The following is a 27,963-nucleotide window of genomic DNA, read 5'->3' as shown; positions in this document are numbered from 1 at the left end:
GTAAAATTAAAATAAAAAAGGTTTTTATAAAAGACATTCATTCACCCTTTTTATTCCACCTATTTTACCTGCAAAAAAATTCATAAAAATGAACAATATTTTTAAAATTTAATAGTAAAATCATTTCAATATTAATCATAGAAAGTCGATTATCCCTATAGCATAACATAAAAAATAAAATAGAAAAACAATATTCAAAATTACCTCACAACATGTAGAAAACTTCATTATATTAATTGAATTAAATTTATCAACTTGACATAATAATAGAAAGTGTCGCCTTAATTTCACGATCAAATCTCATGCCCTGATACCCACCTCGACTTTAAAAGGAGAGATAGAGCTAGCTAATATGAGAATTCGTAGGGAATTGTTCAAAATTGAGCTCCAGATCCTCCTTGCTTATGTCAACAATTTTTTTCTCTTTTCCTATTTCTAAATTTTGGATTGCAACTTCATCAATTGGCTCAATCAAATAAAGCACCTGCAGATTTAAGTAATTAGCTTGTGTGATGTATTAAATGACAAACAGAAGCATGAAGTTAACTCTTCATGTTCATGATTAAAGCATCCCTTAAACATAGAACTTATAATGAATTTGTGCCTAAACTAAAAAGTTGGAGCATGCTCGACTGATCAAGCAAATGGATCAAGCAAGTGTCCCCAATCAACCTTCTCGCCCCGTCTCTCAGTCCTTGTCGCGACATGCCACATTCGTGCCCGAGATTCTCTTGCTTGTGCTCCTTCAACAGATCAACGATCACAAGAAGTACATGCTCAAGCCTTCTTACAGGGTCACCAGCAGCTCTTTCTCATCGAATCCACCAGTTTCTCGAACTCCATTGGTGTTGTTTCCCATATTTTCAAATTAAGCTTGCGCACTCCATTACCATCCATGTCGATTCTTTAATCGAAAGCCAGCATGAAATTGAGTAGATCGTTGATTGTGGAGAGGGGATTCAAGTTGGCTGCATATTATGTACATTTAAATAATTTGTTTGGTCCTCTTGTTCTTTGAATCACTGATAATCATATCAAGGTTTAATCTGCTCAGAGATCGGATAACTGCGTTGTGCTTCTCTGTGATTTCACCAATAAATTTGTAGCCCCAATAAATCTATAGTATATCTAAATAAACAACAATGTGATGGATCATAGAAGACCTCACTATTAAATCTTAATATCCATGCATCTATAATATTAACATAGTGAAATTATATAGTAAACTTCACAATTGAGAATTTTCCAGAAACGTTTCAAAAATCTCAACTTCCTCTTTTATGAGAGTCCCTTGGTTTAAAAGTCAAAACAAAGCAACCCCTTAAAAATATTTATTGAAAATGTATTACTGTAATCTTATATCTAAGATTTTTATACATTTATTGACATATTTAATGATGATTTACATAATGTTATCACACAGACAAACACCAGCACTATATTTGGGTTTCATCATCTACAAAAAAGTTTAGATTAGATGTATTGAAAAAAAAAAAAAAAAACTAAATTTCCAACACACATTGATATTAACAGTTTCAAGGCATAACCAATTGCACATTAGATATCAGTATGGGATAAAATGCTCAACCCAGTTTTAATCAGTGCAACTGGAAAACTTGTTAAGTTTCTAAACGTCAAAAAATGAATGGAGGGATTGACATTGAAGTAAACTAATTTTAATTCACTCATATTTCTAATAAAAACATTATTCACTATGTAAAATACTTAATATTTCAGTATCATAATTTTCTTTTATTGTTATAAGCATATTCCAGATGTATCATAAAACAAACAAAATAAGAAAACAAATCCAATAAACAAATGGCAATATAGCATATCAACCATAAGTAACAATAATATCATGGTTAAGAATATGCAAAATTATGTTAGCCACAAATCTAGTCCCACTTAACAGAGACATAACCTAGTTGGAAGAAAACACTTTCTATTTTTGTATTTCAAATTGAAATTCCAAGATCGAAGGTTCTAGACTCACTTAAATTCCAAGCTCAATCTCTCCTGAAACCATACAACAAAACCACATAAATTATGGGTAAATACCATGTTCAAGATTTCAAATAGCTACACAGAGAAGAAAGGCTAACTTTTTAAAACAAATCGATTAATAGAGAAAGAAAGAAAATCTTCAAAATAGGATACACTATATAAAGAATACAAACCAAACTGTAAAGGACACAAATAAGAACTCTAAAATCATTTACGACCCACAAATTCATAGCCAAAAAGAACATATTACCAATACCATAAAGAAAGAAGAAGAAGAAGAAACACAACAAAAGAAGAAGAAAGATACCTAGCATTGGCTGTAAAAATACGATGCGGCCTAAATCAATTTAACTAAAGAATTTATAGCTAAAAATCTAGGTTATAAGTTTTCATTGTTAAACTTCTTTCCATTTTTTTTTTTGCGATTTTCTTTCCAAAATTTATTCTTTATAAAGCTCACCATAATCATTCTATACTTACGGTAGTCAAACGCGTTATTAAATAAGGAAACAAATATAATACTTACCATGGCTGGATAGGAAGAATCACGGCAGATCGCGAACGGTGACCGGCGCGGTGAATCGCGGCTGTCATGGCGGCAGTGGCGGTGGGAGTTGCAGCGGCGAATCAAAGTGGGAGGTGGCATTTCGTGGGCTGGGGCAGGCGGGGCGAATCGCGGGGGAGGGGGGGATGGAGGTGGCAGATCGCGTGGCCGGCAAATCGCGGCTGTCACGGCGGCGGCGGGAGTTGAAGCGAATTGCGGTGGGGGTGGGAGGTGGGAGCCATTACTGATGGTTTTCGTGAGATCTATTTTTAATTTGATTTATAGATAGTTTGAAAATTAAATGTAAAATAAAAATAAAATAGTATATGTGGAATTAATTTGCCACGTAGGATGAATGATATTAAGCTAGAAGCTCTAGAATTGCAGGGATTCTGAATGGTGAATTCTTAGATATGCCACCTAGGACCCCGGATTAAGGAGAGCGCAGAATTCCTTAACCGTATTATATATTTGATATTGTATTTGAATATTGTTCAAAACGTACCCAAATAAGAATTATATTTTGTTGAATAAAGTAATGCTATTCATGAATATATCGTATTCGAATATTGTTCATGACGTACTGAATACACTACAAAAAAATAAGTGATTACCGGCGGCATTTCCCGCCGGTAAAAAAGGGACGGCCGCCGGCGATTCAATTACCGGCGGCATTACCGGCGGCACCCTGCCGCCGGTATTCATCTCGTCGGAGATGTGAATCCCGGCGGCGAAGCTAAGCCGCCGGCGATTGGCGGCGGCCCTACCGCCGGTGGAGTTTCTCGGGAAGCTCAGGTGGTTTCCCGAACGTTTACCGGCGGTCATTGCCGCCGGTAATCAGCGGCGGCTATATGCCACCGGTAACCAGCGGCGGTAGCATTGCCGCCGGTGATCACCACCACCACACCGATGGTCGTCGATGTTTGGAGATTACCGGCGGCTATGTGCCGCCGCCAATTACCGGCGGCACTATGCCGCCGGTAATGAAATAATTATTTAAATTATATAATTATTTCAATTATTTATTTATTTATTTATTTTATTTATTTATCTCCACTAATATTTTCGTATTTATACAATATTTCAAATCTTAGGCGAACTTCCCAGTGGGTCACCCATCTTAGTTGTGCTCTAAGTCAAGCACGCTTAACCTTGAAGTTCCTTTTCAATTGTCTCCAGTAGAGAACACTCGTATAATTGATATATCTATTGCCTATTAAATCATTTAAAGGCTATTTCAATATACAATATATATCATATATTCATAACATTTGAATATGAGGAGATTATATCCAAGTAATGTTGTTAATTACGGACCAGTCACGTGCCGCCCGTATTTTTATGGCAAATAAATATTTATTTTTTAATTTTTTTTAAAAAAAAATTTAATTTTTTTTATCAATATAGTTTATTAATCATAAGTATTTTAATTTGATAGTTTTAATGTATTTTTGAATTATAAGTTATAATTATAAGATTCTTACTAAGAATCTTGAATTCTTAATAATAATCTTGGATTAGCGATGATTGATGAGTGAATCACTAATCAAATTAACATTCTTAAGTTATAATTATAAGATTCTTACTAAGAATCTTGAATTCTTAGTAATAATCTTGGATTAGTGATGATTGATGAGTGAATCACTAATCAAATTAACATTCTTAAGTTATAATTATAAGATTCTTACTAAGAATCTTGAATTCTTAGTAATAATCTTGGATTAGCGATGATTGATGAGTGAATCAATAATCAAATTAACATTCTTAAGTTATAATTATAAGATTCTTACTAAGAATCTTGAATTCTTAGTAATAATCTTGGATTAGCGATGATTGATGAGTGAATCACTAATCAAATTAACATTCTTAAGTTATAATTATAAGATTCTTACTAAGAATCTTGAATTCTTAGTAATAATCTTGGATTAGCGATGATTGATGAGTGAATCACTAATCAAATTAACATTCTTAAGTTATAATTATAAGATTCTTACTAAGAATCTTGAATTCTTAGTAATAATCTTGGATTAGCGATGATTGATGAGTGAATCACTAATCAAATTAACATTCTTAAGTTATAATTATAAGATTCTTACTAAGAATCTTGAATTCTTAGTAATAATCTTGGATTAGCGATGATTGATGAGTGAATCACTAATCAAATTAACATTCTTAAGTTATAATTATAAGATTCTTACTAAGAATCTTGAATTCTTAGTAATAGTCTTGGATTAGCGATGATTGATGAGTGAATCACTAATCAAATTAACATTCTTAAGTTATAATTATAAGATTCTTACTAATAATCTTGAATTCTTAGTAATAGTCTTGGATTAGCGATGATTGATGAGTGAATCACTAATCAAATTAACATTCTTAAGTTATAATTATAAGATTCTTACTAAGAATCTTGAATTCTTAGTAATAATCTTGGATTAGGGATGATTGATGAGTGAATCACTAATCAAATTAGCATTCTTAAGTTATAATTATAAGATTCTTACTAAGAATCTTGAATTCTTAGTAATAATCTTGGATTAGGGATGATTGATGAGTGAATCACTAATCAAATTAGCATTCTTAAGTTATAATTATAAGATTCTTACTAAGAGTCTTGAATTCTTAGTAATAATCTTGGATTAGCGATGATTGATGAGTGAATCACTAATCAAATTAACATTCTTAAGTTATAATTATAAGATTCTTACTAAGAATCTTAAATTCTTAGTAATAATCTTGGATTAGCGATGATTGATGAGTGAATCACTAATCAAATTAACATTCTTAAGTTATAATTATAAGATTCTTACTAAGAATCTTGAATTCTTAGTAATAATCTTGGATTAGTGATGATTGATGAGTGAATCACTAATCAAATTAGCATTCTTAAGTTATAATTATAAGATTCTTACTAAGAATCTTGAATTCTTAGTAATAATCTTGGATTAGGGATGATTGATGAGTGAATCACTAATCAAATTAACATTTTAAGTTATAATTATAAGATTCTTACTAAGAATCTTGGATTAGTGATGATTGATGAGTGAATTCTCAATGCTGAAAACGAAAAAAATAACAAAAACAAAATGAACACAAGGGAAAAAAAGAAATAATTTTTTTTAGTAGATTACCGGCGGCACATACCGCCGGTGATTAGCGGCGGCCGTAACGCCGCCGGCAACTGTGGCCGGACGACGGTGTTTCTAATGCCGGACCTCACCGGCGGCCCCACGCCGCCGGTAAATAGCGGCAGCATCGCCGCCGGTAACCTATTTACGTATATAAATTAATTCATTTTATTGGTACCGGCGGCGCCGCCGCCGGTAATCACCGGCGGCAATATTGCCGTCGGTAATGCCGCTGCTATTTTGACAAACACGGGTCGTCCGTTCCGCCGTCGGTGAGCCGTCGGTAATCACCGGCGGCGGCACTGCCGCCGGTAATTTTCGCCGCTAAATCGGCGTTTTTTTGTAGTGATAAAAATCATATTTATGCGAATAAGGATAATAGTTTGCTGAATAATTTATATGATACTCATAAATTGTGAATAAGGTAACTATTTTGTTGAATAAAGTAGCATTTTTCATGAATAAATTGTATCTGAATATTGTTCAAAATTTACCGAATAAACATCATATTTATGTGAATAAGGAATCAATCGCCTACAAATGTGTAAATATGGACGAAAACATCACATAAGCTATAAGCATAATTCACTAAAATTATAGTGAATAATATTGAAAATTCATCAAATACCACATTGTTATAAACCGAATAAGTAAAACAAAAAACTGAATAAATTAACTAATTAATACTCAATGAATACAGTATAGTGAATATGTCACTATAAGATTTCGAATAAAAATACAAATTCAACCCATGAGAACTTCAAAATAAGCAAATCAGAACACTGGATTTGCACGCCTTCGCAAGCCCATGAGAAAATTGTCCAAAAGCTCTTCGTTTTTCGGCTAGATATCGGCGTACAATTGAAATTCAGCCACAAATCGAACGAATCGGCGAGACCTAGAAATTTGGGGGTTCAAGTAATTTAGCTAAGATTAAGGAAATAATCACTAAGGATTGTGGTTTTGCTAAATTATTATCCGAAAACATAATTCAACTTCAGCTTAGCAGTGCCACTAAAAAACAACAAGAATTATTATCTTCTTCAAACACAGAATAATCTAATGAATAAAGATCAAATCTATTTGAATAAACTAAAAAAGTTAAAGAATATACGTAGGAAATTCCCCTTATGTGGCAATATAAAACATGGCTTGACAGGAAGCTTTTTAAGTGCATGCAGTGCAGCTGATAAAAAAAATCAGAAAATGCTAAGAAAGTGACAAAAGATGAGGTCATTTCACTAGTTTTCTATGTGTAGCACAAGATGTATTAAAAGTTTAAAAGTTGGAAATGCAGCAAAAGGCAATTCTTTGACCATTCATATGTAGGAAATTTATGAATAATTTTCTGGTGCATCATGCGAATAAATAATTTATTAAAGGAGGCTTTATTTTCTGATCAAATTTGAAACAAGACATTCAAACATTACCCAAAGAAACTGATCAGATTCAAACGAATAAATGGGAAAATTAAGGAGCCCATTAGTAAAAACAATCAAACATAAAAGAAAAGTGAAAAATTAGCTTACTTGAGGGAGAATGTCTGCAATTGAGATGAGAAAGAAAGTGATTTGAAAGTCAGTGCAACATTTGCGAGAGATTTAGGCAGAGACCGGTTCCCAATTCTTGATGTGGGCTGAATAGAACAAATCAAACACTAAAATCGTTATTCGATCGTTGATTTTCGCAGCCGCCAAACGTTATTCACCAACCAACAAGAACAAATCAAACACTAAAACCTAACAAGAACAACTTACACGGTTTCAGACGGCCAAATCCAACGCTTCGCCGCCAGATAACTGAATAGTCGTCGACCAATTCCAAGCGCCGCTGTTGTAGTTGGAGAGGAATCGCCTGCCAAAGTGAGTAAAGCTGCGTATATTCAGATGAACCAAAGCCACAATATTGCAGGCCAAATCATATAAATTAAACCCTAAAAACTTACACTGTGATATCGCCTGCCAAATCCAAGCCAGCCGTTGCAATTGGAGATGAATCGCCGTCTGGTGTAGGGTTTTTAGAAATGGTGGGTTGGTGTGCGAAAGAAGTGGGTAGAGGGAGAGTAAATTCCTAAATTACTGACGTTAATTTAGGAATGACAGTTTTCTGAATAGACAAATTGACTAATACACCCCCATTCGTTTTTTTTTAAAATATTTATTAGGTTATTCAGAAAAAAAGGTAGATTAATAATTAATTAGGTGTAATCCTGACCATTAATCTGTTCAGATTCTATGATTAAGATTAATTCCTTAATCTTTAGACTAAGGGGATTCCTTATAGATCCCCACCCTATATATATATATATATATATATAGGGAGAGGTTCAAATAAGAACCACTAAATAAAATTAGAACGGAGAACCATTTTAAGCCATTCGATCATCAAGATCTACGGTGGATGCATCATCTTGGTGGATGAATGCAGATCCTGGGTTCGAATCCTGAAGGGAGCAAAATTTTTATTATTTTCGGATGCATTAAATTTAATAGCGAATGCATTAATTTATATAGCAGATGCATTGATTTTAATGGTTCTTATGTTCTCACGATAAGTGCGGTTCTCATTATAACCACACCCTATATATATATATATATATATATATATATATATATATATATATGAGAATGAAGAAAATAGAGAGATTTCAAGATGCTTGAATTCTAGAATGTCACATTGGCAAGTTTGATTTTCCTATTATAAATAAGATTTGCTAAAATATTACTAGTATGAATTAGATTATCTTTTAATAAAAATATAATTATTTATTTGGCCAAGTCCAACTAAAAGTTAATTGGTCAAATTAAATTGATGCTGGAAATATATATAGAATGATATTCTATACACAAGTATTTATATAGGTTTTTTTCAAGTTGGAGTTTGATTATAAATTAATGCGTCATAAGAGTTGTGACTTGTGAAAAAAATGAGACTGGAGGAAAATCGAGAAATTTTAAAATGCTTGAATTCTACAGTGCCACATTGACAAATTTAATTTTCCTATGATAAATAAGATAAGATTGTTAAGTATCGGAAAGAATAATGGGACTTGGCGCCCTCAGGACTTCTCAGAATATCCACATCGGCTGACTTGATTGGGCGACTCGATTCTCAACTCATCTCAACGAGCTAGGTTCCTTCGGCCGAAATGGGGGCGCATGTATGACAAGCGCCGAAAATAAAAATAAAAAACTCATACTTGATTTCGCTGCTGCCATTGAAGAATGAAAAGAAAAAGAAGAAGACAGAAAAAATATGAAGCGGCGCTCGAAGACACAAAAATATGCTAGAGTTAATAAAATGATCCATCTTATTAAATTTTAAAATGATAGTTGGACTTTTGTTAAGAAGAAGACAAAAATAAGAATGGCCTATAGTTGAGTTTTTGTTAAATTTTAAAATGATCCAATTTTACTCATTATGATTAATTTTTTAATTATTTTAATTTTCAGTTTTTTAAGTGTTTTAATTTTCAATTTTTTAAATTAATATAATTTTTTTATTTTTCAATTTTTATATTAATGGGCTACAGTTTGGGTTCTATTACTAATTTAAATTTAAGTAATTTAAAATTATGTAAATTTTAATAATTTAAATTAATGTAATTTTAATTTAAGGAATTATCTTATTTAAATTTGTGTCATTTAAATTATATAAAAAATCTAAAATTAATTCACATGAGTCAACATGCATGATGAGTTAAGCCAATGCAACACTTGACTCATAAGTGGTCCCAAAGCATTGATGAGTCAAGTATCGACTCAACCAATGTAGTTGCTCTCAGAAGCATCTCCATCCATCCTTTTTCAAATGACATGAATTTTAATAAAGTAGTTGAATGTGTTGTGAGTTGAGTAAGGGTCCCATTTTATTGTGAGTGAAAAAATTATCAAAAATAGATTCGATATATTTTAGGTGGACAAATGAAAATGATAAATTAGATACATTTTATAAGAACGAAGGGATCGTATAAGATAAACTTGAAAATCAGTCCAAAAGATCACTAGAATCAGAAGAACCTCGCCTAGTATTTCAAAAGTATCCACTCATGTTTCTCCTAAAATATATATGTATGAGTGTTCTTATCTGCTTTCAATAGAAATGACGGTATTTGTTACAATACCAGGTAAAAGAGTGTCCCACTTAAAAACACTAAATTATCCTTACCTTACAATGGATGGATGAAATATTTAGAGCCTCGTGCATCAATATTAATCTCACTCTATAAATACACCACTCATATTCATGCATAACTCACTCACATTTCTCTCTATTTTTCTCCTTGAAAACCCTACGTACTCTTCTAGGCCAGTTTTGCACATCACCTTACTACAGCTCAAAGATCTTCCAAACGCCAAGGCACGTTCGATCCATTCTTGTGAAGTTGTCCACCTAAAATCGTCGTCAATTTCAACTCAGGTCTTACAAATAATGTTTCAATCTTTTGATTTTTTTGAACAAGTTTAAAGTTGAGATTTACATCCATCTAACATCGAAACTCGAAAACTGGCTAAGGACTTTTGAAGCCTATTGTTCATGTTCATGTTTTGATTTATGTTTCATGTTTTTGTGAGTCACCCTAAAATGGCAAAATCTTCATGTTTTTGTGAGACCCCAAAATAGTAAAATGTTCATGTTTTTGTGAGACGGAGGGAGTATAAATTTATGAATAAGTTTCTTATATATAGCATATTCAGAGACCAATGTTTTTTTAGGACCATAACTTTGACTGTTTTGCAAATGTAGGACAAATTTTTTTGGGCTTGCAATTGTAGGACAAATTTTCAAAAATTGAGCATAACTAGGACAAATTGAGCCCGAAAAATCAATTTATCCTGCAATTGCAAGCCCAAAAATTTTTGTCCTACATTTGCAAAATGACAAAAGTTACGGCCCTAAAAAACGAGAGAGAATATAGAATTTTTTAAAATTTTTAATCTTTAAATAAATATAACTTTTACAATTCAAATCAAATATTTACATAAAATATGTCAAATTAAAGCTCTTATTGTGATATTTAATTTGATATGCATATTACATATTTTATAATTTAGTCGAATTTTACAATTTTAGAAAGAAATAAAATAAAATAATTAAAAGATAAAAAAAATAAAAAATATAGCTTATAAATAAACCTTGAAAAAAATTAAAATTATATTTATTTAAAGATTAAATTTTTTAAAAAATTCTTTATTCTCTCTCTCTTTTTTAGGACCGTAACTTTGGTCATTTTGCAAATGTAGGATAAAAAATTTTGGCCTTGCAATTGCAGGACAAATTGATTTTTCGGGCTCAATTTGTCCTACTTATGTTCAATTTTTGAAAATTTGTCGTACAGTTATAAGCCCGAAAAAATTTGTACTACATTTGCAAAACAGTCAAAGTTATGGGCCTAAAAAAACTTTGGGCTCGCATATTCATTTAATATGGTGAAAATTTTCGCTCATTCGAGGATTCGAATTCGAGTTTAAATGGGTACTCATGCATTATAAACGGTTTATTTGTATATTTATATTAAATTATTCTTAAATTTATACTGACTTATTCGTTATTTTTCTTTTACACGATAAATTTGAATAACTTCATATCAGCCATAAAATTTAAATATCTATCATTTCAAATTTATTCATTTCTGACCGCCATTTTCAGTGAATCCGTTATCTAGTTATAATAAACAAACCATCAAACGAAAAATAAAACACCTTAGTCTCAAACAAAAAGTAAATCATAGGAGTATCTTTCATTGAGAATAATCTAAAAACAGGAAATTACATAAAAGTTAATAACCGGCCGCGAGCAACATTATTTTCCATAGATACTTGAAATTGATTGCTAATTAAGAAATTTCATCCTGCAAACAAAATCAACAAATAATTTCAGTATATGAAGATTTTATGAAGAAAAAGAAAACAACATTATCTTTTAGGCACCTTTGTTCCTGATAAATATTTATTGAACTTTCCTAATATTCCTTATAGTTAGGCAGCGGCACATTCCCAGCCTCTATCTGTTGGATGTCTTCGACAAGCTTCTGGTAGTGGCACTTGATATCCTCCACCGTCTTCCCGCCACCAACGGCCGCCGCGATATTCTGCCACTTTCCCGGCGACGTCTCCTTGTCGTACTCGGCCACTGCATTTTCAAACCGCTTGTTTTCCTCAGCAGTCCAAGTCGTCTTAGACCCCATTTTAATGTTTATGTGATGGATTGTGACATAATAGTTACTCCTATTTATAAGAAGGTGGTGACATAGTTTTGCTGTGATTGCAGTTTGGTAAGAAAATGCGATATCGATGCAGATAAGATTAAAACAGCTGGTATAAGTAAAAAATTTAAGAAAAAGTACAGCTTGATTTCTAGACAGGTTGCTTTTTTATCCAAGGAAAGTTGATCCCAAGATATCCTCAAACGTGAAAATTGTATCCATATGCTTCTACAAACAATATGGCGTCTCATGTTTTATGTTTATAGGGCTCAAATGTATATAGATATAGTTTTATCATCAAGGATTTAGTAATGGTGTGACAAAATATATATACGTATATTTTCTTTTAATGAATAGACATGCATACAAAGTACTACTCCTTCCGTCTCACGAATCTTGACACGTTTGGTTTCGTTACGAGAATTAAGGAGTTGTAGATTAGTGTTTTAAGTGTGTAGTTAATAAAATATAAAAGTGATAAAGTAACGTTTGGTTTCGGCACGAAAATTAAGGAGTTGTAGATTTGTGTTTTAAGTATGTAGTTAATAAAGTATAAAAGTGATAAAGTAGGAGAGAGAAGGTAATAATTATTATCTTATTTAGAAATGTGTCAAGATTTGTGGGACGACCCAAAAAGAAATACGTGTCAAGCTTCTTGGGACGGAGGGAGTATAAGAAAACCTTGAAAAGATTAAAATATCCATGAAAATTTAGAAAGTTATAACTTGAAAATGATGAGATTAATTTTAAATTTATTTGCAAAAACTATCACAGTCATATATACTCAATAGTCTGAACTTGTTTATTAGCCTAAAAGTGATTATATATATGCATTTCACTTTCGGATTATCCCAAATTTGATTTATTGTGGTTGAATAACGTATAAATAATTTATTGGGCTAAAATTGTCATAAAATCATATTATCATGCAAAACTAGTGTGTTTTAATTCCCTAAAAAGACCTATCATGCATTTAATGGAAGGAATTGAAGTTGTTTAATTTAAAATTTATCTAATAATATATCCAATCTGTGGAGTATCAAATACTCAATTATTTGATTTATCAAGCTAATTTATCACACAACGGAAAGTCCCCCTAAATGTATTTTACAATCAATATCTGAGTTTGCAAAAACATTATAACATTATATAGAATGAATTTATAGGATGTGGTACGTACGTATAAGAAGATGGTCAAAATCCAGTAGGTAGTTCACGGGCAAAACAAAAGAATTTCTGTTTTCTCATTCTCATCTCATGCTGCTCTTCTGTGCATGGGGATAAAAAGGAGCCTTGTTTTTCGATTCAAATGTTGCCTCTCACAGCTCAGCTGTTTATATATATAGCTGGCCAGATAAGTCCGTACGCTACATATATGGCTTTACATAACATTTTTTTTTTTTGATAAAGCATAACAAAATATTATTAATTGCTACTTTCTTCCTATTATTATACCTCCTCACTCAAAAAACAAGGCTCATTTACGAGGAGTATCACTTAAATTCCCCTAAAAAAAGTGTCAATATATGAATGTAGTCATTTTCTTTTAGTAAACTTAAAATTTACTCACTCAAGTGGAGGTGTTTGAAGGGTAAAATGGTAAGTATGGGTATTTTTTTTAAGTTTTTGTTGGAATAATTAGCTAATTAATGCCATAATTACTTTGATAATTAATGGAATTAAATGATATTTTTGGAATCTACATGTTGAGTAGATTAATTTGGTATATTTACTTGTTCAAATATATTAAGAATTGAATGAGTAATTAATGCCCAAAGATAGCCATTTGTAAATGGAAATGTGGTGTGCTAATTGCTATCCCACATTGAAAAACCAAGAGAGTTGTAAGCTATTTATAAAGTATTCTCTACCATGAAAAAGCAATCAAGTGTGCTCTTCTATGGTAGACCTTATGGTGTACCCAAGTGGGTTTGGACTTAGCCTCAGCCTTTTAAGGCTAAAGCTCAAATTCCTACGACCGAGGCCGAGGCCGAGCACCTCTTCGGATTGAAGAGACAACTCTTCGAACCAGAAGGGTGCACCTCTTCAGACTGAAGAGTCACATTGGTTCAAGGAAAGTATTGGTTGGAAACTGATGAGATGAACCCAAGAATGAACAAGTTGTTCTACATTGTTGCATTGTTGGATCCGAGACAGAAGATAACACATGTGGAAAAGTGTTTGAAGAAAGTTTATGCTCCGCAACGAGCAATTGAATTGTTGGGGGAGGTGCGCAACTCATTGAATGAGTTGTTTGAGTATTACAAGAAACAACTTGCTTCAACTGATGAAGCTTCGGTTCAAATTGAACCTCGAGTTAGTGGTGCTCGAAGTCATGTTGATGTTATTTCTGATGATAGTCATGTTGATGTTATTTCTGATGATAGTGAAGATGAAGATTCAGGCGATATGTCAGAGATTACTGTGTACTTTGCTAAAAAGAAACACAAGCACAAAGCTACTTGCTTCAACTGATGAAGCACTTGCGAATACACCTACTTCGGTTCAAATTGAACCTCGAGTTAGTGGTGCTCGAAGTCATGTTGATGTTATTTCTGATGATAGTGAAGATGAAGATTCAGACGATATGTCAGAGATTACTGTGTACTTTACTGAAAAGAAACACAAGCACAAAGCTATTGAGGGTGATCAGTTTGATATCCTACAATGATGGTCCAAAAATAGCCCGTGCTTCCCTATTCTATCCGAGATGGTGAGGGACATCATGGCTATCCCTATATCGAGCGTTGCTTCTGAGACTGCATTTAGCACGGGTAGTCGTGTTTTATCTAAATCTAGAAGCTCGTTGACTGTTAATATGGTGGAGGCTTTGATATGCGCTGAGGATTGGCTCAAATCTAGTTCGTCGGATAAATTTCTCCAAGATGAAGAAGATGTGTCTGAGATTGAGTTAGAGAAGGAGTTTGAATCGGGTGAGTACTTTAATGTCTTATAAACTATAAAATTCAAATCATTACAATTTACAAATATGCTAATTATTCTTTTTATTTTAATTTTAAAAAATTAACAGTTTTGACACAATTTGGAATGAGTGGAGGACATGGAGTTCGTGGAGAAAGTAGTGGAGATGTTTCTAGTCAGACAAGTCGAAGTGTCTTACCGTGAATCAATTTGTTGTTGTTGGTGTTGAACTTTAGACCTGTTAGTTTATATTATGTTATGTTTGTTGCCTTGTTGGTGGAGTTCAGACTAATTTTATTAGATTTTTTTATGGATTGAAAGTAATTGACTTGTTATAGTTGTTTTTGGCTATAATGTGAGTTAGTAGTTTACTTTAAGTGTCGTTAATTGTTGCCTAGGTTGGGAATTAATTTATTATCATTGTTCTTTTTTTTTAATATAAATTACATGTGTCTGTAAAAAAAAAATTGGTTCTAAATTATCACAAGTTATGAATTGGTGCAATGGATAAGACCTCATTCTTTCTTTCAAAGGTCAAGAGTTCAAATCCTATTGCACACATTCTACAAAGTTGAATTTTTTAAATAAAATCGGTTAAATTCGGTTAACCGGTTAATTCGACCAAATTGAGTAACAATGAATTAATCGGTTCTGACCGGTTAACCGATTAAAACTGATTCGGTTACCGGTTAGGAAGATTGTCCTTAAGGACCTTAACTGGTTCTGATTAACCGGTTCGGTGTACCGAACCGACTGGTTTACCACCCCTACATTGTTAAAATTAATTTGATGTAGTGATTTATGTTATTCTAACTTATGTTATTAACTATTATTGAATGTAAAAATACCAAAAAATAAATTATAGCATTTTCATATTTAATTTCTAATAAAGGAATAGTGGACATTAGGAAAGTTAAAGGTATTATTTTTAGAAATTTGTCAATTGAACTAATCATGCCATTTAATTAACTTAATTTATGGAGATACTAATAATATCATTAAAAATGCAATCATAGATAAAATAATCAAGCAATAATATAGTTTTTTTAGAGGCAATTAATGATTGAGTATTTAATATATTATTTGCTATAATTAATATCTAAAAATGAAAAGATGAAAAAACAGGAAAAATGAAGTTACTATTTTCGACAATCCGTAAGCGTTCTTATATAGTATTATATAGATTTGGAGTAATATTTATGTATCGTTTGAAAAACAATCATTAAATGTTTTTAGAAAAAAATCTAAATATAAGTAATAATATAATGCTATTATTATACATTAAAATAAATAATTTTACCCTAAATGTCTTATTATCACATTTTAACAATATAGCAATTGATCCATCCATACTAATATAAAATGTGTCTTAAGTACAAAATATAGATCGCCTATTATATCTCTATATTTATTTTTAAGGATAATTATGTAAATTATATATCATATCTTTAGAAGAATATATTAATTTATTAGATATTAAAATATTATAAAAATATTAGTTAATTAGACTATACGTAAAACTCTTATTATCTTGTGATAGTTGGTCTTCTGTACTAACTTTATATGTAAAATTATCTTGATAATGGAACATTGGAACCAAATTATAATATTTCTTACTACTACAACTAGGGATGTCAATTAAACCCGAAATCCGTGGGCCGACCCGAATAACCCGACAAAATTAGAGTGTTAGGGTTGAAAAATCACAACCCGATTATAAATCGGGCTAATCGGGCTAGCCCGTTCGGGCTGGCGGGTTGAAGCGGGCTAGCCCGTTGGGCTACAGGTTTTTTTTAATTGAATTTTAAAATATATTAGAGTTTAGGCTTTTAGGGTTTGAGATTTTTTTAGATGCTTTTTTTCTTTAATTTCAAACTATTGTTGAATATTTTATTTTTATTTTTTTTAACAAAGTTGAACATTTTATTGTTATTAACTTATTTTATATAGTCTAAAAAAAACTTATTTTATATGTTATGTAATCTTGAATATATTATATTTTTGCTATATAATTTATATCTTTAATATCTATGTATATTTTATACATTATACATTAGATCATTAAAAATAATAGAATACAAATGATAATTTTATTTTTATACCTTTAACTTGATTAGCCCGATGGGCTAGCCCGAAACCCGGACGTTTAGGGTTAGGGTTGAAGATTTACAACCCGAAAAAATCTCCAACCCGATTAGCCCGCACCCGATTAACCCGGAACCAGATAGGGCTAGCCCGAAAATTCGATGGGCTGGTCCGATTAACATCCCTAACTACAACTATTCCAATATCTAATTTATATTTGAAAATTGTTGCACCAGGCAAGGAACTACAAGTAATTTTGGAGTTGGCTATTCCAAATTAGTCCTGCTATGGCGGATTTTAACCATAACAAATTCATTTCGGCTATGGTCCATTAAATCTTTCGAGCCAATATACATCTTTAGGCCCAACAACTCAATTTATTTACTGATAAGCCCAATCTATTATGGACTGAATAGATATATCCATATCAATTCCATTTTAACGCAACATGTTCTTTATTTCCACTAAAAATCAAATATTACATAAAATATAGTTGTATAATACTGAACTCTAATTTAAATTATTAATCGAAATCCAAAAATAAATCATGAAACATACATAAAATAGTTATTAACTAATCCTTGTTAAAATGATCAACTAATTCACACATTTTTTCTTTGAGTTGGATTAATTCACACATATTAAAGAAAATAAAGTGAATGTACACGGAAAACTAAAATCACATTAAACTTTTCTACTATACCTTTATTAATTGACTAAAAAAAAGATCGAGATTCATAAAGATAATAAACATTAATATAGGTCTAACAAGAAAAGTGGACTATGATTTCGGAAACATTAAATACAGGATTATTAAGGAAGATAGACATTTTTTAGGGAAAGGAAGATAGACATTAATACACATTTAACAAGAAAAATGAGTACTATGAATTTTCGTCACAAATAAAAATGGAATATGAGACTACATCTTTTCGAGGGAAAAAGAGAGAAAACATGTCGACCAAAAAAAAGGTGTTCTTTATTTGATGATTAATGTTGAGGCATTTCAAAGAAACTACTTTTCTACTTGTAATGCAGATGCAGTTGAGCTGACCTGATCTGACGCACAATTTCATGTTTCTCTTCGAAAAGTCAAGTAAATTTTATTTTATAACCAAATAAAATATAACTAAGTATTATATTGTCTTTCCATTGTATATGACATCGATCCTTACAAATGAATTACTAGTGTTGATGCCAAAAATTATTTCTTGCCCGATGACTTTGCTTTCTATTTATATACTATTATCGTTTAATTCAATCTTCACCCTAAATTTTAAGCACAATTATCATCAATTATAATTTAATATTGTAGATTTAATTTGTTGTGTGTGTATTGTTTGAATTTTTAAGTTGAAATATATATTTATTTTCAGGATTTAACAATTTGGATATAGGCTATGAGCAGGGACGGAGCCGGGGGGGGGGGGGGGGGGGGGGGGCTAGAGCCCCCTCCCAAATTTTGAGTTTTTTTTTTTAATTTTTAAAATATATATAGATATATGTTTATACCTATTATAAAATAATTTTGTTTTATAAAAGAGTATTTGGTTATTATATTATCTCATATATACTTAATTTAAGGATAATTCTGTTATTTAAAACTATATAATCTATGAAATATTGTTTGTTATTATTACTATTATACTTATCTTTTAATAAAAAATGCCTAATATGTATGAAATGCTAAAAAAAATTATAATGTATTGAAACTAATTTGTAATATATAGAAAATATATAATCTATGAACATGTTTGTTATTATTATTATTATTATGCTTGCCTTTTAATAAAAAATGTCTTAAATATACGGAATGTCCAAGAAAAGTTTTGTGATATATTGAAACTATATAATCTATGAAAATATTGTTCGTTATTATTAGTATTATGCTCGTATTTTAATAATAAAAAAATACCTTAAATATACAGAATGCCCAAAAAAAATTTCTCGGGGGCGGTACGTACAATTTCAGCCCCCCCCCCCCCCCCCCGAACTTAATTCCTAGCTCCGTCCCTGGCTATGAGTATAGCGATGCATTGTGCAAATCAAACTCATCTTCAAGTAATGTTTTAATTAATTATACAAGTATTATTAATAATATGTTTATGTTTATATATTATATCTAATGAGCAAAAAAACATAAACGAAATACAAGTGATTTGAACAGTAAATTAATAATACATTCTTTCAAAATAAATATATATTTAAAGCATATAAACCACAAACATTTGATTTAAATATATTGTTTATTTATTTAGGTTTGTTGCTATATTAATTAAAAATGTGTCTGATTGCATTTATTATGGTGCTACAAGATTTGAATATGAATTTGTTCAAAAAATTCTATTTTGTTTTGATATCAAAACTCCTTGAAATGATTATGACCTAATTGTTGTATAGTCTATAGCTCAATTGTTAGAGAGCTTATTTTTCTATTGTATTCAGCTAAGGGGGAACCTTTAAGCCAAGGTTCATGTAAGACAACTCAGATTTGAAGGAGAAACTGAATAACCACTACAAAGCAAAGTGTTTGTAGAAGTGTCCATGTAACATTTTACTTCTTATTTGGAGAACTCTTCATACACTTACCCTTTCCAAGAAATTCAAAAGTTAGTGTTAGAAATAGAAAGAAAGTAAGCAACGAAGTGTTTAGCCGTCTGAAAGTAAGGTAGAAACCGATCACAACCATAAACCTATGGTACTATTAAGGTTACAACTGAACAAACTAGCTTGCAGCTATAAAACAAACAATCTAAAAGTTAAATGGATTCACTTGTTAATCAAGTCTAGGAGGCTTTATTATGAAATTCGTTAAATTTTGTGTGCTTTCAGTCTCTATTCTTTTAATATTGTATTATTGAGCTGTCATCATGAGCACACAAACACATAAGCTAGCACATCAACATATTTTTTTATCAACTGACTTGAGCTCAAACTACTTCATTTCCATGAGCTTAAATATTTAAAGTCTCCTGTGATGTTCTAAATTTATGCGAATAGCTAAATCAACACTTTCTGCACTTAAAAATGCTTGTAATAGTAATATAGTGTCAAACTACTAAGGCTAGGAAGTTATTCATGAGTTTTTTTAGGTAAATGAAATATACTAAAAAAGCACGAGGGGTGCAACCTAACAGAAAAAACAAAGTTCACCACAAACATACAAGAGACAGGATCACAAGAGCTCAAAACAGTGAGATGGATTGCACATCCAATCTCCAAGACTATAAAAAGTCCTATTGTGAGAAAGATTGAGAAAGATTTGAAAACCAAAACTTATATACCTAGCAATGCAGACATTCGTAAGTGATAATTAACCATAGAAACAATAATCATCCAATTAGACTTATACAGACATAAGCAACAACTAGATCCTAAGTATCTCAAAAGCCTCCAAACAGACAAGACTTTGGATATTATTTATGTACATATTCTTTAAATTGAATAAAATAACACGGAATTATGCCAAAACATAAAATTAAAATAAAAAACATTTTTGATCATATAATATAAAAATCATGTGATGTGTAAAAGGGAAGTTGCTATTTGAAAAGCTAGTATTAGTAGGTTAAGTGTGAATCAAAGATGTGATCTGTCTATTGAACGGTTTCCATAAAAACTAGCAATTATTGAGTGTAGGAGACCCAGTCAACCACTAAAATCTTTCTAAAATGTCCCCATCACATAGGAAAATTTTAAATTAGGACCCTCTTGTTATGTCGATTTGTGCATGTGTTGGCTCGAAATTATTGAAAAATGCCCAACAAAAAGTTGAAGATTCAATATTTATGTCGTTATCTTATTATGCCGACTTTTCTATTACTATGTGCCGTCTATACATTCTAATCTTAGCTTTAGTACACGGTTAGACTATACCTATTTCATTTTTTTTTTCTTTTTTTTTTTACTCCCTCCGTTCCTTGAAAGTGGAGCAATTTCTTTTCGACACGAGTTTTAAGGAGTTAGTATTTTATACATGTTAAAATGGTAGGTAAAAAGTGAAAATGTGAATAAAGAGAAAAACTTTTGTCATACAAAAAAATTGCTCAAACTTCGCGGTTGCTCAAGTTTCGTAGGACGGAGGGACTATTATTTATAATGTTTCATAGCTATAATTGTCAAAACAAAAATATCTATTATTATAAACTAGCCGTTATTTTCATAAAAAGGAATATGACTAAGGTGAAGTTTGTACATGTATATCTCGTAGGTATTATAATTGTGTGTTATTGTTATCATATATATAGTATAACGTAATGTTGATAAATATCATTGATTTTGATTATTAAAAGTAACTTAGGGCATTCATTATAGAGAGTCAAGGTGGGCTCTTAAATGTGGTCCCCACCATCTAAGAGCCTATCCTCTATAGAAGAGCCAACACAACTCTTAATTTTTTATTTTTATTTTGTATTTAATTTTAATGTCTTTTTAATTAAAATTAACATTAAACTTAACAACTTAAATTTCATCAAAATAAAAATTAAACATTATATTAATAAAAAAATGAAAATAAACATTATAATAAAACAAAAATAAACATTACAAATAATTTCAAAAAAAAATGGCATTTGCTGCTTGGCCCAGGCGGTAAGTTTTCAATTTTTTTTTAATTGGCACAAAATTCTTGATTGGGCCGTGTTATACACGCGCCCAACTAAAAATTGGTCTGCACAGGGTGAACGGACGAGGGGTGGGTGTGGGATGAGAGGGTGCGGCAATGGGGGGCTGGTGCGCACCGCGTTGCGCACCCCTACAGTGGGTGCTCTTATACACTTTATTATCTCATAAGTTTTCACGAACATTTTCATATAAACTCGTTTAAAACACTCACGAACATGTTAACAAATATTGTGTACATGTTTGCAAATAGAAGCTCGTTTATGTTAACAAACTTTAACGAGTTGAGCACAATCCAAACTCAATTGTTACTCATGAGTTCGGCTCGTTACATCATGATTTCAATAATCAAAGTAATTAAATTCATTTCTAATTTGCTATAGAAAATATATAATTCTCAACTTTATAATTATGATTATTATACCTATCTTGAGACATTTTCTTATACAACTAAAGTTTTATCCTTTATTCACCTCTTTATTTTTTCACCTACACACAAAATATTATTTTCTTAATACTAATATATGCCCACAAAATATTATGTTCTTAATACTAATATATGCCCAAAAAATGGTCTCCAGATGGAATAGAAATTAAACTATGAGGATCTTGAATCAAGGTTACACGCAATTGTAAATGACATGCGCCTTTCTCACAGTAGCTTTGGTTGAGAGATGAAGAAACCGAGTTTCTCGAGTTCCTTCTCCGTTCTCACTACGTGTATATATACTTAGAGCATCCACAATGCTTGCACCCATAGTGGGTGCAATAGAATGGGTCCCACTTCTATTGCACCCACTCCAACAATGGTATTGCACCCACCCGGGTGCAATAGATTTTAATTTCATTTTCTCTTTACTTTTATTCTTTTTTTAATTTAAATTAAACAACTTCAATTTTAACAACATAAAATTCATTCAACTAAAAATCGAAACATTACAAATAAAATTAAAAAAACAACAAATATTTACTTGCATTTAAAGCCGTCGAACTACGGGTCAACCGGACCAAAGCGTGCCCATATATGCTCAACCAAATCATCGCGGATGCGAGCATGCAATCGTGCATCCTTCAAGCTTGCATTCCGTGCCAAATAGGCGGTGAACTCCGGTGGTGCTCCGGAATTGAATTGTGTTTGAGGAGTAGAACTTGGTCCCTCGCCGTCGTCACCGTCAAAATTACTTGCATTTCCACCTTCTTCCTCAATGATCATGTTGTGCAATATGATGCATGCAAACATGATCGAACTCATTTGCTCCACCTTCCACAAACGCGACGGTCCTTTAATTATACCCCACCGAGCCTGAAGAACACCGAAAGCTCGTTCCACATCCTTCCTTGCAGCTTCTTGCATCACCTTGAACCTCCGCCTCTTCTCATCGTTCGGAAATTGGAAGCTCTTCACGAACACCGGCCAGTCCGGATAGATGCCGTCTGTTAAGTAGTATCCTCGAGTGTGGTGAGAATTGTTGGCGAGGAAGTGCACAGCCACTTCATGCCCCGCTAAAACATCGTTGAATAGCGTGGACTGGTGGAGCACGTTGATGTCGTTGTTGGACCCAGCGACTCCAAAGAATGCATGCCAGATCCACAAATCTTGTGAAGCAACGGCCTCTAATATAATTGTTGGCTCGCCTTGATCCCCTCGAGTGTAGGCGCCGTGCCAAGCCACGGGGCAATTCTTCCATCCCCAATGCATGCAGTCTAGGCTCCCCAACATTCCCGGGAACCCATGGCGGGCTTCGTGCATTGCAGTGATGCGTTGCACATCGGCAGTTGTTGGCCGCCTCAAATACGTGCCGCCAAAGATACGAAAGACCGCCTTGCAGAATTTCTTCAAGCATTCCAACGCCGTCGACTCTCCTATACGGAGATATTCATCACAACAATCAGCAGAAGTTCCGTATGCCAATTGTCGAACAGCGGCAGTGCACTTCTGGATCGGAGAGAAGCTTAAGCGGCCAACAGCATCCGAACGTTGTTGGAAGTAAGGATCGACTTCTAGCGCATTGACAATGCGTAGAAACAACTCCCGGCTCATGCGAAATCGACGGCGAAAGAATTGTGGCCCATAAACAGGCTCGACGGCGAAATAATCGCGATGGAGGCGCTCGGCTCCACCTTCACGGTCACGACGAACCACTGCCCGCTTTTTCGTCGGGCGTGGTGGAGGTGGATCGAAACGATATGAACTTGCCACTGTCATAAAATTCACAGCACATCTCATAAAAAATAAATCGGGGGCTTGAGTAGGATCGGGAAGAGGAGGAAATTGTGCGGGATCAACATGAACTTCTTCGTCGGATGAAGAATTTGAGGAAGAATTATTGTTGGAAGAATTGGTGGATGAAGACATTTTTTTAGGAGTTGAAGAGAATTGGTGGATGTAGTGTTTGTGATTGAGGGAAGGGGATATATATAGGTGAAAAAGGAAAAAAAAAAAAAAAAAATTCGGCCGAGAAGACCGTTGCCTTCAACGGTCAAATGACCGTTTAAATTTTTTTTTTTCGGAAATGGGGCGCGTGTAAAACACGCCCCTCCTTCGCTCCCACTATTGCCGAGTGCGTTCGAACGCCCCCCTCCCTTCGCTCCCGGGTGCGGCAACGGCGCTGGGTGCGATAGGCCGGGTTCGATCCGGCCATCGCACCCAGCGCTGCGGATGCTCTTATGTCAGGAAGATGACCTAGTTAATGAGTTTGGGTGTCTTTTTTTTATTGTAAATTTAGTGTGAGAAAATAAGAAAAAAAAATGAGAAATCTTCATCGCATTCATCTTTTTTTATTTTATGTTCTTTTAGGAGGAAAACACAGGAAAATATTATCACACCATTGCCGATGATAATATTATCATGAATTGAAATGAAAATAGGCTGCTCGAATTTTTTTTCAATCTTGTCCGAAAAAATTATTCGTCATATATACAGAATATGTGAAAAGAATGAAACATTGGAGAAAATATATTTCTCCACCATTTCGCATCAAAGAGAATGCACCATTAAATTGATTTTTTTTTTATAAATTACATAAATAAATAAATAAATTTAAAGATCGCGCGGCTGAAAACTCGAATCCAAGACCTGAGGTCTTGAACATTAACCTCCTATCACTAGACTAACACACGCACACAAATTTTTTTAATTTCCCTTAAAATTGCTATTATCCATAATTATTTACTAGTAGTCATTATAACCCCCGTTCATGCATGAGAGATTAATTGTAGTCTTGCAATATAAACATATTAAATATTAAAATTAAGTACTATTATAACGTCTACGCAAGATCAAATAAAATAAAAGAAAATAAGTGTCAATTGACATGCATGCAGGGATATACGCGTTGAATGATTGGCGGCTTTGGATTTTAATTGGAGTCGTCTTCGTCTTTCGCAGTTGTTCCTTTGATTTTGGTATATATACCAAAGTCACTGTTTGATTTCGAGATTAACTAGGACAGGGACACGACCTTTGACCAGAATTTTCTTTAATCTTGCCTCCAACTTATTGATTTCCTTAAGTTAACCAACAATAATTGAGATGTAATAAGTAATAAAATACTTTTGTCATATAAGCATTGACTGTTGAGCTCAAAATAATGTCATATCGTTAAATTAATGGACTGAACACACTAAGTAAAAAAACACATGACTGGAATTAACTACCGAAAATTTCAATCGTTAAATTAACGGCCCTAACGATTGGAAATTCGATCGTTAATATTATTATTTTATTCGATAGTTAATATTAATTTTTTTAATATTTTTTAAATCGATCGTTAATATTATTTTTTAGTAATTTAATTTTTTATTTTAAATTATTTTTTCTTATATTAAAATCTATAAGAAATTTTTAAATTTTTAATTTTTAATTTTTTATTTCTTATTTTAAAATCTATAAGAATTTCTTAAATTTTTTTGAACGATAATATTATTTTTTTATTTTAAAATTGATCGTTGTTTATGTCATTTATCTTTCGTCGACACTGTAAATCTTAGATATCTTTCTCGACATATTCTAAGGGTATGCATGAATGAGACTGTATATTGAAGGAGAGTTTAAATGAATCAATAAGTGCTAATTATATCATAATATGCATCCTCTATACTGGTGACTAATTAAAAGAAACTCTAAGGTTAATTGTGCTGGACTTAGAGAACTTTCAGGTAGGGCTGTAAACGAGCCGAATCGAGCCGAATACTAGAAGGCTCGAGCTCGGCTCGTTTAAATATTCCGGTGTTCGAGCTCGATTCGAGCTTTTATCTTGATGATCGAGCTTGGCTCGTTACCCACTTACCAAGCTCGAGTTCGGCTCAGGTGATGCTCGATAATGTCGAATTCGAGCTTGAGCTCGGCTCGTTAGATGTTCGTATATATGATGTTCAAGTTCGAATTTGTTATAAATTTAAAAAAATCTTCTTAATTAATATGTTAGTCGAGCTCGAGTTCGACTCGTTTAAGGCTCGTGTACTAACTCGATTGAAGGCTCGGCTGAAGGTTCATGAACAGGCTCGCAAACAATCGAATTCGAATATGTTCGCTAGCACAACGAGCCGAGCACTGAGCTCGATAAAAATTTTGAGCTCGAAATCAGGCTCGAGCTCGGCTCGTTTATTATAGAATCGAGCTCTGAATGAGCTTTTTTCGAGCCGAATCTATAATAGCTTGCGAGTAGCTCTGTTCATTTATAGCCCTACTTCCAGGAATGGTGACCAACTGCGAGTTCAAAATAAGTTGAAAATATACTCGTGGGGCAAAAAGTTAGGTTGTTACCATTTTTAATGATTTTTAATTTTTTTTAACGACTGAATTTTTGGTCTTAAAAAATAAAATTTTGAGCGTTAAAAATAAAAATAAAATGGCAAAAAAGTACGACCAAAATCAATATTTATAACGATAGAATTTTTGGTAGTTAATTATAACAAGCGAATTTTTGATCGTTAATTTTCAGAACTTCCATGCAAATAACAATCAATCAAATCGGTTGTTTATTTAATCATTAATCGTTTTAACGATTGTTTTTTTAGTTTTAACGACCAATTTTTTTTATCTTTAAAGCCGTATTTTTTAATAGTAACGTGTTTGCAATCAATTCAAAAGTGGTGTTATTATTATAGAAAATAAAATTGGATAAAAGTTACTAATTTTTTAATAATTAACCATTTTTTAAGTCAACAATTAATCTTATCAATTAAAAGTGTTAGGTCCCAGAAGGTCAAGATAGGTGTACGAGGGGGGAATACACCTATAGGCTATTTTTAAAACAAACACAACCTTTTGACTGATGAAAGAGTTAAAGAAAACTTTAGTTGCAAAAGTTGAAAACTGATACTGAATCTCTCTTCAGTAAAGAGATATCAGTTAAGCGCAAGGCTTTAACTGATATGTGTGAGGCTTCAGTCTTGTTGTAAAACAGAGGAGTGTTATAAATCTTACGGACTATCCGAAGATTGATCAGTTAGACTAATAACACTGGCAGCAGAAAACCTTTCTCTTGAAATAGCCTTTGTGATTAAGACGTTGTCATGATTTTGATTTCACTTTGCAATTAATCAGTTTCAGTTAACAAAGAGTTTGTGCGCAGATAAGAAAGTAAATAACTGAAAGCGATAAAAGACAAAGGAATTTTTACGTGGTTCGGAACAAATTCCTACATCTATGGTCAGTTGATCACACTGACAAACACTCTGGGCTTGTGCTTACGGATGCACAGCAAACCTTACAACTGAAAATCAAATTTTCAGTACCAACACACTGGATTGGATTTCTCAAACACTCTTAGCATGCTAAGACATAACAATGCCTTTGCTAGCGATGGCTAAGATCTCTTGGAGTCAGAACACTGGTCTGAACTCCGCTCTACTCAAACACTATTTTCGCTCAGTTGAAAAGAGGTTTGAAAAACCAACTAGATCATAGAGAACAGACTCTCTGTAATCGAAACTTAGGCTTTGGATATTACAAATATTTGCCTAAGGATCTAAGAGAATGTTGATAATCAGTAGTCTGATTTTAGCTTTGTGCATTCACTTCTTCGATTCAAACTTTGATGGCTTTGAATGGCTGAGTTGCAATTTCAGCAGCGCTTCAGCTTGTGTTTTCGAATCGGTTCAAATTGAAGTGATCCTCGAGCTCTATTCATAGGAGAGGTCTTTAATAGATCCGTTGGCGGAGATGGTCTTCAAGAATTCATCCGTTGTGAGAGTAATTTGAATTTGGGCTGAGGCTTCAATCTTCGAGGTTCCTTGTTTGGTGAGAAAAGGCTACTCAGGTACAGGAGGTAAGGCGCCTCTGAAAAGTAATCACCAAAAAGGAATGCTCTACAGAGAAAGGACGATCCTCGGTATCTCTACATTTAATGCGGTTGTACTTGAAGTGTGTGGCTTCCTTTTAGAACTCTGGAGGTTCAGTCCAAAGAAGAATGTTCATTGATACTTGACTTTAGTATCAGCCCGCTGAA

The 27,963-nt window shown here is 32.7% G+C and overlaps 1 protein-coding gene and 2 long non-coding RNA genes across 3 annotated transcripts; all 3 read right to left on the bottom strand.

Annotated features, from left to right (window-relative positions):
* Positions 1 to 213: 213 nt before the first annotated feature.
* On the bottom strand, positions 214 to 3,009 carry LOC131010529 (uncharacterized). Its single transcript, XR_009096587.1, has 2 exons — positions 2,534 to 3,009; positions 214 to 2,019 (listed from the first exon to the last, which is right to left on the bottom strand). It is a non-coding gene; the product is annotated as an uncharacterized LOC131010529 (long non-coding RNA).
* Positions 3,010 to 11,395: 8,386 nt separating this feature from the next.
* On the bottom strand, positions 11,396 to 11,977 carry LOC131010527 (uncharacterized). Its single transcript, XR_009096586.1, has 2 exons — positions 11,610 to 11,977; positions 11,396 to 11,530 (listed from the first exon to the last, which is right to left on the bottom strand). It is a non-coding gene; the product is annotated as an uncharacterized LOC131010527 (long non-coding RNA).
* Positions 11,978 to 22,502: 10,525 nt separating this feature from the next.
* Positions 22,503 to 23,717, bottom strand: LOC131009782 (uncharacterized). The gene is made up of 2 exons (XM_057937190.1): positions 22,805 to 23,717; positions 22,503 to 22,705 (listed from the first exon to the last, which is right to left on the bottom strand). The coding sequence occupies exons 1-2, from the start codon at positions 23,715 to 23,717 to the stop codon at positions 22,503 to 22,505; spliced, it is 1,116 nt and encodes a 371-aa protein (XP_057793173.1).
* Positions 23,718 to 27,963: the final 4,246 nt, after the last annotated feature.

This window comes from Salvia miltiorrhiza, chromosome 2 (genome assembly GCF_028751815.1).
Source record: "Salvia miltiorrhiza cultivar Shanhuang (shh) chromosome 2, IMPLAD_Smil_shh, whole genome shotgun sequence".
Taxonomy (NCBI): domain Eukaryota; kingdom Viridiplantae; phylum Streptophyta; class Magnoliopsida; order Lamiales; family Lamiaceae; genus Salvia; species Salvia miltiorrhiza.
The sequence above is the reverse complement of the archived record's forward strand: the minus strand, read 5'-3'. Positions and strand labels throughout refer to the sequence as shown.

Excerpts from the sequence above, each read along its gene's own strand:
- LOC131009782 (XM_057937190.1), bottom strand. The coding sequence starts at position 23,717 with ATGACAGTGGCAAGTTCATATCGTTTCGATCCACCTCCACCACGCCCG. Across the intron at positions 22,706-22,804 it reads TGTTCTTCAGGCTCGGTGGG|GTGGAAATGCAAGTAATTTT; the intron begins GTATAATTAAAG and ends TTGAGGAAGAAG.